This window comes from Lithobates pipiens, unplaced genomic scaffold (genome assembly GCF_037356315.1).
Source record: "Lithobates pipiens isolate NorthernLeopardFrog02 unplaced genomic scaffold, aLitPip1_a1.2 Scaffold_19, whole genome shotgun sequence".
Classification (NCBI taxonomy): domain Eukaryota; kingdom Metazoa; phylum Chordata; class Amphibia; order Anura; family Ranidae; genus Lithobates; species Lithobates pipiens.
The window spans coordinates 277,303,200-277,316,041 of NW_027507764.1; the positions used below are offsets into that span (position 1 = coordinate 277,303,200).

The 12,842-nt window shown below is 39.5% G+C and overlaps 1 protein-coding gene across 6 annotated transcripts in view; it reads right to left on the minus strand.

The window, feature by feature from the left end:
- Positions 1-12,842, minus strand: part of MARCHF6 (membrane associated ring-CH-type finger 6) — a 1,566,402-nt gene that overhangs the window by 262,889 nt on the left and 1,290,671 nt on the right. For all 6 annotated transcript variants that reach the window (XM_077491957.1, XM_077491954.1, XM_077491953.1 and 3 more), the window contains one exon: positions 11,688-11,757. In XM_077491957.1, coding sequence (XP_077348083.1) covers positions 11,688-11,757 — 70 coding nt within the window. The remainder of the gene's footprint in view (positions 1-11,687; positions 11,758-12,842) is intronic.

The following is a 12,842-nucleotide window of genomic DNA, read 5'->3' on the forward strand; positions in this document are numbered from 1 at the left end:
CCGCCCCGACACAGGCCAGAGACTAGACGCCATTCTCCAGTTTCCTCCGGCGGATCGGACTGTGAGAAGAGCCCAAGCAGACACGCAAGAGTAGTGGATCTGGTGAGCGGGCTACCCACTAAAACTGATCTGGCCTCGATGCTCGCTGGGCTGGAGAAGGTAATCAAGAAGGAGCTTTCGGCGGTCCAGGTGGATCTCTCCCAGGTCTTGGAGCGGGTAGAGGAGAGACGGACATTTGGACAGGCACGCAGCCGCCATCAGAGACCTGCAAGCTACAACACGCACTCCATCTCCCATAGGATGGCCATGTACAAAATTGAGGACCAGGAGAACCGTAACAGGAGAAATAACATCCACATCAGAGGCTTACCAGAGGCCACTAGAGATGAGGACCTGGCAGCCACCATCCGAGGCATTTTCAATAGCCTATTGGGTAATCCGGCTGACCATCCCTTGAAACTGGATAGGGTTCACCAAGCCCTTCGCCCGCGCAACCTCGCTTTTGAAACACCCAGAGATGTCATCTGCCGGGTGCACTACTTTGAGGAAAAGGAGCTCATCATGAAGAAAGCGAGAGAAGCAACCACCCTGGAATTTGATGGGGTCGTCCTGGCCTTCTTCCTGGAGCTGGCTAGGGAGACTCTGGAGATACGCAGAGCGTTAAAACCCCTCACGGAAAAACTGTGTTTGGCCTCCATTAATTACAGATGGGTGTTTCCATCTGCTCTCATCACAAATAGAGATGGGAAAACAGCTCTCCTGTGATTCCCGGAGGACCTAGACACGTTCTGCATGGACCTTAACAACGACCCCCCAGAACTCCCGGGCTGGCAGGAGGGCATACCGGTGTCTCCCAACGCACCAGAGGTTCATTGGCAGAAAGTTTCTCGCAAGCAACGCTCAGCCACCCAGGGACCAAACGCTGTTGCAGATTGAATGGCATCCTACAAACGTTGAGGCCTAAGAGAAAAGTAACATTGTGGAGAAACCTGACTTAATACCCATGGCAGTTAGTGAAAATGTTTTTCAAGTTAATGAGTTATGCTATCAAGTTTACTGTGTTGGTTGATTTCAAAAGGAGAAAAAACAAAAAAACTTGTAAGAACATAGACAATTTGTTCCCCGAAAAATGGGCACGGTGAGACACCAAGGTATTGTGCTGCGGCATAGGTTGCATATTCAGTTTTAACAATATGTTGGTGCCGGACCATGCGGTTGATGTGGGCCAAAAATGGCCACAAACGGTTCGGAGTCGGTGCTGGAATCTCTCCCCCTACGACCGGGGCAGTGTGCGGCACACTATGGCAGGACTACTGGCCCCCCTCGGGGGGTGTGCACCGCCGGAGTGGGCCGCATGCTGTCCCAGGAGAAGCACAGCAAGGTTTTGCATGCATGGCAGGGATGTGGCATCTTATTTGTCCATTATGGTTATTATTACTCTCTTCTCTCTCTGTTTCCTTTTTTTTCTTTTCTTTACCCCACCCCGCTCTCTTACTCCCTACAGTTTACACACCAGCCGAGCTGGCATTGGTTACAAGACAAGATCCCCAGTCGAACCCAATGGCCACGATCAAATTGATATCACTCAATGTGAGAGGACTGCATGCTGCAGGTAAGAGACATACACTCTATAGAGAACTCAAACGTATGCAGGGAGATATTGTCTTCCTGCAAGAAATCCATCTCACCCATACCACTAAAGTTAGATTGTATGCCCACCATAAACCCACCTGCATTTATAGGTTGTCAGATATCCCGAAGGCAAAGGGTGTGGCCATTGTGTTCAAAAGGGGAACCTCCTTCACCGTAGAGGACTCTCTTGTGGACCAATAGAGGCGATTCAGTTCGCATTGTGCGCTATACAAGTATTTCATTCATTCATTCATTCATTCAATATGGGAGATTCTCATTCATAAGAGGTAGCCTGGGGAATGTAGCTTGTACCCATGTTAACCTGTACGCCCTGAATCAGGGACAGGCAGAATTTATCTCAACTTTAACTAAGCTGAAAAACTTTGCCCAATGGTGCGTAATCATGGGGGGAGGGGAATTTAAATGTACCCCTTGAACCCCTCGTAGACACATCCCAGGGCAAATCATATATCTCTCATAGACGGTTGGCTCACATTCGTAAACAACAACTACATGAGGCCCAACTAATGGATGTTTGTAATGCACCCACGGGAAAAATATTTCACATATTACTCCCATCTGTATAACACCCACTCGAGGTTAGATTAAAGGGGTTGTCCACTTTCCCCTATCCTTTTAGATGCCTTTTTAGCCACAATACGCAGGGACCCCAACATACATGGAATCAAAGTAGGACAGTCAGAACATAAATATGCCGCATACACGGATGACATCCTCTTCTATGTACAGCAACCACTTATTTCCCTCCCCAATCTTATGACAGCTTTCCACGAATTCGGCACAATATCCAACTTCAAAATTAACTTATCGAAATCAGAAATATTGAACATATCAGTCCAACATAAGATGTCAGTTAGCCTACAATCTACTTTCCCTTTTCAGTGGCAACCATTAGCCTTAAAATATCTTGAAAATCTACCTCACACCCAACCCTGCCTCTTTGTTCCGCAGAAACTACATACCTTTATTGAATGCAGTTAGGGAAGATCTGCAAAAATGGTCACAGCTAGCACATTCATGGCTTGGGAAAATTGCAATAGTTAAAATGAACATATTACCCAGGCTACTCTTTCTATTCCAGACAATTCCATATAAAGTTCCCATTGGGTTTTTTAAGCTTATACAATCTGTAATAGGTAGGTTTGTATGGAATCGCAGGAAACCACAAATTGCTTATAAATGGTTAATAAGGCCTAAATGTTCTGGTGGGCTGGCACTTCCAGATTTTAAAAAAGTATTTTCTTGCTATAATATTAAATCGCTTATCAGACTGGAAATTCCATAAAGAATCAAAGCTATGGGTGCAACTGGAAATAAATTTAAGTGGAAAAGACTTATACCCTTTGATTTGGATACTTAATAGATATTGCAAACTGGCTTTGACTACTTCTCCTCTTACCAAATCCTCATTCACAGCCTGGGACTCTTTGTGTAGGGCACATGGGTGGCCTTACAACTCTCCACTTACGCAGCTAACAGGACATGATTATTTCCCACCGGGAAATCTGGACACTAGTCTCAACAACTGGATCTCAGAGACACCCATTATGCTATATCAAGTGACAAACACCCCTGGCATGTTACCTATCTCAGACATTGTTCCGGGAGGGTCGATCTCATTCATGAGTCAGTGGAAATATCACCAATTAGTGAAGTTTGTTAACTCTCTCCCTAGACCTCTATGATCAGAGGAGGACCTGAACCCAGTGGAGGAGGTATTTGCTGGGAATCAACCTCCAGCCAAGGCCGTATCTAGCTTCTACCAGGCCTTACTAACAGTGTCTTCTCCACCTCAGTATTCATTCCTAGCTAAATGGGAACAGGAATTACAGGGTCAATTATCAGCTGATCAACGTATCAAGATACTGTGACTCTCCACATTTCATCCATATCCTTCAAAGCAACAGAAGTGAACTATACAATGTTAACAAGATGGCACTATACTCCAGCTGTCCTCTATAGGACTTTTCTGTCCATCTTGGAGCTCTGTTGGAGGTACATAGGTTCCCACACCCATATCTGGTGGGTATGCCCCTTTACTAGACCATATTGGCTAAATGTTATATACTGGATTGAGAAAATTCAAGTAATATACAGAATGGTTTGACAAAGATAGTGTTTCTAAACACTTTGACACACACCATAAACAAGACCCCTCACATCTCAAGTTTTGGGGCATTGAACCATACCAAAAACATTGGCGGGGGGGGGGGGGGGGGGACATAAGGTTAGGACCTTAAATCAACTTGAATCCAAGTGTATTTTTATTCTTGATACTTTTACCCCCCCCCCCCCCCCCCCCCCGGGGCTTAAACATAGAATTCGACCTGAATTGTTTTATCAAGGACTTCTGATTTTATGTTACCGTGTTTTCGATCACACACATATTCTAATATTCAGACCTTCCTTAATATTCTTATTGTCTGCATCCTATTATTACTATTATCTTTGTAATTCGATTTTATTTGTCATTGTCCATGTCTGTCACGTAGACATTTCCAGAGTCTGATGTTTATTCTACTTATTTTTAATCTCTTATCCATTTTAATATTTACCCGTTTTTAATACCTATTTATTTTGCCATTTTTAAACAAATAAAGAATATTTCTATCTCCATTTTCATCCATCTAAATGCGTCCCCCTCAGAGTGTGGGCTGGTGCACTTTTAAGATTATTACCCTGGACCGTATTATTATTAATAAAGCCCCCTGGTCCATACGCACACTCCTGCTGTTGATTTTTACCTAAACTGATCATTTATCGTAGTGCTGACATATGTTGCTGACACGCAGCAATGCAGCTAAGATGCGGTATGTGCCGCTATCATTTTTTCTTGAGCTACAGTAAGATGGCCACGGCCGTAGCCTGGATTATGACCATGTGCCTCTATCATTCTGTTTTGTGCTACAGCAAGATGGCCACGATCGTAGCCTGGAGTAGGATCTCCAGGAAGATGGCTGCTCCATTCATCTAAATACGAGGGATTCAAGAAAATGGTTGATCGGCAATCACACCCTTTGTAATCTATTTAAGGACACTTCTGCTGCTTCTAGCCTTATCCCCATTGAAGACATGTGACAGTGACTTAACACTTAGGACACAGGCAGACGGACACCAGAAGTGATGCTTAGGCTTCTAGCTCGGCGCTCGTTTTTTACATTGCACTTTATTCTCTTAACAAATGTGAGTCAATTCTGTTATAAATGGCCGATCGGAAATCACACCCTTTGTAATCTGTTTAAGGGCACTTCTGCTGCCCCTAGCCTTATCCCCATTAAATATGGTAAATGATAAACTCCACGCCAAAATATATAACTATAGTAAAAAAAAATATACAAGTGAAAAAACTACAGTATACTGAATAAAAAACTACTAAATTTAAACCAGCCCCTGATTGAACACAGTGATCAATAAAATAGGAAATAGATATAGAGGGCGCTAGATATAGAAAAACTAGTGTATAAATTTATATCATCACAACATAAGTGCACAAACATGCATGTGATAAATAAAACACTACACCAACATGACGTGAAGTGATAATTATGACAAATCACGTAAAAAGTGCACACAAAGACAAAAAAAAAACTGATATATAGAAAAAGTCTCAATTGAGTGACCACAGCAGTGGTAAATGCCTTCAAATCTTCCACTTAAACTGTGCAATCCTTCTATGTGAGAAAATTCCTTCACCAAAGAGAGGAAATGACACCTTGCAGTGATGAATTATGAATTTGCTTACCAGAAGTATATGACTTCTTTAATGAAAAAGAAAGTCATTATCCCCATTGAAGTAACGTGACAGTGACGTAACACGCAGGACACAGGCAGACGGACACCGGAAGTGACGATTAGGCTTCGAGCTTGGCGCTCGTTTTTTACATTGCACTTTATTCTCTTACCAAATGTGAATAAATTCTGTTATAATTTTTAATAAACATCAGTTGTACAAACATACTACAACATAGAGGCTCTATATCTTTTTCCATACATGCCCGGTTTTTAGGCATCTGAGCGGTCCTTGGTATTCATCCTATTGGAATGAAAGGAGTTACCCATTAAAGCTCTGCACACACTGGGACCCATAGGAAAGAAGGAACATGCAGGAAATATTCCACCTTGAGTGATATACTCCCTCTCTCCCTCTTAATGCTGTTTACCTTACAGCAGTAAGGTAATAATTTATTACACCTTTGGGTGTTACAAACACTGACGATCCACTCATCACTGAAATTCACAGTGTTGCCTGATGTTACTATAGAACACCTCCACATTGCACTCTGCACTTTGGACCCAGAAGAGTGTCCTTTTACGTTTCATCAGCACCATTTACAATATATGCACTTTTGCTATATGGACTTATTTATCCGTTAAATGTTATATATTTAATTTATCTATTTATTGTTAGCATAAAGTCCTTATAGATATTTTTATTATCCACTTGAGTCACCTGCTCAACACACCTGCACGTATTGGTCATATGGTGCCTATTTATGTATTGTGGTTATTTACAATATATGAACACTATTTCATTTACTTACAAGGGCAACACCAGTTATTGATTTATTTTAACTATTTATTATGATAACTGATCATCAAAAGGGGTTGTAAGTATTTATTGTTTATGGTAAATAGCATTCTTCAAATGGTAACTTGTTCATCTAATTAGTATTAAAATAGTTCAGTAAAATAATTAAAGTTAGGACATTTCTGGACAATTTTGATTAGATTTTATGACAGCAGCTGTCCACGGCCAATAGGCATTATCTGTCACCCAGAAGATCAAAGGGGCTACTAAAACTGGCCAATCAGATTGCAAGTTATGACAGAAGAAACTGGGTTCCCTGAAGGTGGCTGATTGTTGCATGAATATTCCAAACACCATCTACCCTGTCTGTTCATATTTATGCAACAATTAGACACCTTCAGAAAACCCAGCTTCTCCTGTCATAACTCTGCCAAAAGAACCTTCCAGGAAATACACATTCAGTAATAAGGTCAAGCAATTTGATTGGCCTGTTTTAGTAGACCCTTTGATCTTCTGGGTGTCAGATATGCCTCTTGGCTGTGGCCATCTGCAGTCGTAAAATCAAAGTAAAGTTGTCCAGAAATTTCCTAACCATCCGTTAAATTAGATTGGCACCCAAGGACCAAGGTGGGCTTGCATAAAATGAACATAGCAAAGAGTCATTAGCTATCCGTTTGTTATGTAGAATATAGCTGATCTGGTCAGACCCTGGCCTGGTCAATATCTCAGCCCTAATACTGTATGTGTGTGTGTGTGTGTGTACTATATATTATATACATACACACAGTGGATATAAAAAGTCTACACACCCCTGTTAACATGTCACGTTTCTGTGATGTAAAAAAACGAGACAGATAAATTATTTCAAATCTTTTTCCACGATTAATGTGACCTATAAACTGTACAAATCAGTTGAACAACAAACGTAAATCTTTAGGTGGAAGGAAGTAAAAATAAAACAATAAGGCTGCATAAGTGTGCACACCCCTAAACTAATGCTTCTTTGAAGCACTTTTTGTTTTTTTATTACAGCACTCAGTCTTTTTAGGGATGAGTCTATCAGCATAGCACATTCTGACTTGGCAATATCTTTATGCTCTTTTTTGCAAAAACACTCCAAATCTGCCAGATTGCGAGGGCATCTCCTGTGCACAGCCTTCTTTAGATCGCTCCACAGATTTTTATATAGATTTAGGTCTGGGCTCTGGCTGGGCCATTCCAAAACTTTAATCTTCATCTGGTGAAGCCATTCCATTGTTGATTTGGATGTACACTTTGTGTCGTTGTCATGCTGAAAGATGAAGTTCCTCTTCATGTTCAGCTTTCTAGCAGAAGCCTGAAAGTTTTGTGCCAATATTGACTGGTATTTGGAACTGTTCATAATTCCCTCTACCTTGACTAAAGCCCCTGTTCCAGCTGAAGCCCCAAAACATGATGCTGCCACCACTATGCTTCACCATGGGTATGGTGTTCTTTTGGTGATGTGCAATGTTTTTGGAATAATCTTTTGAAATTATGGCCAAAAAGTTCAACCTTGGCTTCATCAGACCATAATACATTTTCTCACATGCTTTTGGGAGACTTCAGATGTCTTTTTGCAAAGTTTATCTGGGCTTGGATGTTTTTCTTGGGAAGAAAATACTTCCTTCTTGCCACTTTACCCCATAACCCAGACATATCCAGAATATGGGAGATTGTTGTCACATGCACCACACAGCAATTACTTGCCAGATATTCCTGCAGCTCCTTTAATTTAGCTGTAGGCCTCTTGGAAGCCTCCCTGACCAGTTTTCTTCTTGTCTTTTCATCAATTTTGGAGGGACGTCCAGTTCTTGGTAATGTCACTGTTGTGCCATATTTTCTCCACTTGATGATGACTGTGTTCCATGGTATATCTAATGCCTTTGAATTTTTTTGTACCCTTCTCCTGACTGATGCCTTTTAACAATGAGGTCCCTCTGATGCTTTGGAAGCTCTCTGCGGACCATGGAATTTGCTGTAGGATGTGACTAAGAAAATGTCAGGAAAGACCTACCAGAACAGCTGGACTTTATTTGCGGTTAATCAGAGGCTCTTTAAATGATGGCAGGTGTGTACTGACTCCTATTTAACATGAGTTTGAATGTGATTGATTAATTCTGAACACAGCTACATCCCCAGTTATAAGAGGGTGTGCACACTTACGGAACCCCATTTTAGTTTTTTAGTTTTACTTTCCCCCCTAAAATATTTCAGTTTGTTTTTCAATTGAGTTGTACAGTGTATAGGTCACATTAAAGGTTGGATAAGTTCTGAAATTAGTTATCTTTTTCTCATCCTTTTACATCACAGAAACCTGATATTTTAACAAGGGTGTATAGACTTTTTATACCCACTGTATATATATATATATATATATATATATATATATATATATATATATATATATATATATATATATATATATATATATACATATACACACACACACACACACCAATATACTACACCATCTACCCGGTGACACTTGAGCATAGGTAGGATAGTAGAGTCTAGATACATGGCTGGGTGATGGATGCACATTCACGGGGCCTGTGGTCTGTCTCAGCTGGGAAACAGTCACCCTAATCGTCTAAAAGGATCTACAGTTCAGGCGTGGAAAGGAGTCAGGGGAATTGTGATGTGGGATGTAAACATTCATCGGAGGTCACAGCCATTGGTAAGTATGAATCTCCGAAGGGGGGGTAGGATTAATTGGGCCATTTTAATGTGGCAACCTGGATAACTGCACTTTATCTAAAAATGCACCTATCCTTTAAAATCTTTTGTGAAAACTTTAATGTCCATAGTCTAGACACAGGTGCACAGGGAGGAATAATAGCAAACATGTAAAATAAATGTAGGATTTACAGCACACTAAGTGGCCTTAGACCCCATAAACACATTCTGCAGATTTCTGGCTTCAGATTTTCCAAAACTATATAATATGAGGTCAAACCTTAAGAGTTTCAATTTGTATGCAATCAGGCAGGCCCTTGCACTACATGGTTTTGGTAAATCTGAAGACAAAAATCTGCAGAAAATTTAATAATGTGTATAGGTCCTTATGCTTTGTCTCCTGTCCAAGGAACTGTGTGACTGTCTTATTTGTGTTTGAAACTAAACTCATGATATATATTTGATCAAAAACTTAGAAAGTGGCTATTGATAAATTTACACATATCTCTGCACAGGAGGAAAGCTCTATGCAAAACATTTTCCAGTAAAATCGAGAATGGACTGTCCATTCACGCTGTCAGGATACTTTTATATAAAATTATAAAAAAGTATTAACTATGATTTTGCAATGACTAAACTTGCTCTTCTCCTGAACCATTTAAAATAAAGACAGGAAGAAAAGGCCTCAAGGAACTGGTTCTTCAGACAATCACGTTAACAAGGCTTAATCAATGCAAACTACTCAACCCCAGCTGACAATGCTAGGATGACCTAATGTTTAAGGTAAAAAAAATAAAAGTCTGATCAAGGGAAACCCAGGTCAAGATAACACAGCTCCATCGAAATATTGAACTGAAGACCATAAAATCTCCCAGATAGTAATTAAACCCTCACTGTACAAAGGTTGAGTCTGTCTCCTCAATAGAAACCTGGTGTTGGTTTAACTGTGACCCAAGACAATGGCAGAGACGCCCAGTTAATTAAACAGCAGATGCTATATATATATATATATATATATATATATATATATATATATATATATATTTACTATACTGTTATATTCAATAATTGATGTATGCTAGAAGTTATCCACCAAAAATAACAAGACACTATCATACAAGGACATGACATTTTCATATCCACATATTGTGAAAGAACTTGGCAACAGATATTATGAAGGGGGGGGGGGAGAGTTTTTATTTGTTGTGTCCCATGAAAATATGACAGCCACAGTTTACTTATTAAAGGTCTCAATTTCTTATAACCAACAAGGCACACAATATGGGGACAGCGGATTAAAGAGTTATGAAGGCAGGCAATCATTTAATCACAGTAATATGAAACATATTACAACACAGTTCATAATGATACCAAGATTCGATTATTATACAACTGCAAGTACCACTAGTGGGTGGACGAGAAAAGGCCAGTTACTGCCCAAATTTGGAACCAACCAATCATGAGTTAGTAAACATAAAGGGGGGGGTACTAATTTAACAATAGTACCTCACCCTATAAAAACAAAACAAAAAACAGACAGATTATCAGAGAAGAGCACACACCCACACGCTGATACACTTCCTGCAAAATTGAGAATTATTTTAACTGTTTTTGAAAGTTTTCCCAAATAGTCTGTCTATAGTCTGTCTACAGTATATTGCATGTTGAAACCATGTTGTGATAAATTTGGTATAGACCTGTATCGCAGCTTAATTGGCTATATTGGTGTCCCAGGGAAATAGTTTATTTTCTACCCAAACAGCTCTATTGAAGTTAGGACTTAAATTTTAGTAGCAGGTTTTTTTTTTTTTTTTGGCTCCTAAAGATATTTTTCTCTCTCTTTTCCAGCCACAGAGAGTCAGAAATTGTCTCAAGAGTAATAAGGGATCTTATTTTTATTATTTTAAAGCACAGATAAGCACCCTTTTACAGTTAGTTGGGGCTGTCCAAGGTTTACCTTTGAAATTTAAAAGAAATTACTTTTCTATTGTGTTGATGTCCTTTGATTGTGTGTATAAAATATAAATCACCAATAATTGCGGTTTTGTATGGAATTGTATAATTATACTTGTATATTAATTATATTTACTTATTAATTTAGATGGGGGATATTTATACATTGGTAAGAAATCACCATAGATTAAGAACTCAGGAAATTGTTGCAGTATACTATTGAGTGTCTGAGCAAAATGTATATCGTTATTAAGTTATTTATTAATTGCCGTATTCGGCTGGAGGCACTGCATAGCTACAACATTTATAATTCACACACCACCCTGTTATTTATAATTTACCATTTACCAAAACCCTCCTTTTTATTTAAATATCCCTAATATTTATTATCATTACATTTTTATACCACACATTCAACACACCTTCTATAACATTCCGATATTTGTTGAAAGTGGCGAGCTGCTTAAATTCCCAATGGAAAATATCAAGATTTGGGAAGTAGCTCACCCTTGACTTTTTAATAAAATAAATAAAACGTAAATAAACTTAAATATTGCAGTGGCATCTACTTAGGAGTTTCTATGCACTGAATAAACATAGGTATATAGGTATGTGTTAGCACCAGGCTGTACTTTCTAGTGAGGAAAGGTTCACAAGAAATACAATTCATCTGCGTTTTGGTTGTTGCATTTAAACTGATCTGAACTACCCCTTTTAGTTACGTTTGGATCGAAGGAGACAACTGTGACAGAGCAAGGTACACTTTTTCCAGCATACAACCTTGGAGTGACATCTTCTAGCATTACATAACATGCATAAATAATTTATTTTAAGAGTGACAAAGGTACATGCTTACCTGGTAACGTAAGGCATACTAGACTAGCAATCAGTAATGTAACACACATGAAAATTATAAGCAGAAGGATCTGGGGAAAAAAAGAAATGCCTGAGTAAAACACAAGAAAACACAAGACAAAGTTTTACACTTACAAAATGCAAATCAAAATGAAAAAAAAAAATAGGATTTTTATAACAGCTTACCTGTAAAATCCTTTTCTTTGAAGTACATCACGGGACACAGAAGCAAAAGAAGTTTCTATGTGGGTTATAGGCCACCTTCAGGTGATGGACACTGGAACACCCTAAATTAAAAAGTGCACTCCCTATATAACCAATCCCACTGGTGGGAGTACCTCAGTTTTGTAGCAAAGCAACACATGTGTATACCAAGAAGGGAGGGACCTCTGTGTCCCGTGATGTACTTCAAAGAAAAGGATTTTACAGGTAAGCCATTATAAAAATTTCTTATTGTACATCATGGGACACAGAGTCATAGTAGTTAATATGTGCCATAGCAATGCCAACTGAAGGGAGGGAGATACCACAAAAGTAGTGGACCAAGAGACTAGAGGATTCATACTGCAGCCTGCAGTACACTGTGCCCAAAGCCGATAGCCTCATGCCTTTTACATCTACTTGATAGAATGTGGTAAATGTATGGACTGAAGACCAAGTTGCAGCCTTGCAGATCTGAGCCGTGGAGGCTTGGTGATGCACTGCCCAAGAAGCACTAACAGCCCTGGTGGAGTGCGCTTTAATATGAAAAGGAAGAATTTTCCTCTTTAAACCATAAGCTTGAACAATCACGTGACAAATCCATTTAAAAATAGTAGATTTTGACACTGCCTGTCCTCTTTTAGGACCGTCTGGCGAAACAAACAAAACATCTGTTTTACAAATCTGAGCGGTCACTTTCAATAGACACTTTCAAGAGAATGTAGTGACATTTCTTAAACAGAGAACAAGGTTCTGGAAAAAAAAAATTAAGGCAGAACAATACCCTTGTTTAAACAAAAACCCGATACTACCTTCGGTAGGAATTCAGGATGAGGCCGCAATACAACCTCATCCTTATGAACAACCAATATGTCTCTTTACAAAAAAGAGCAGACAACTCTGATACTAGTTTTGCAGAAGATATGGCAACCAAGACAATTATTTTTCCTCTGTC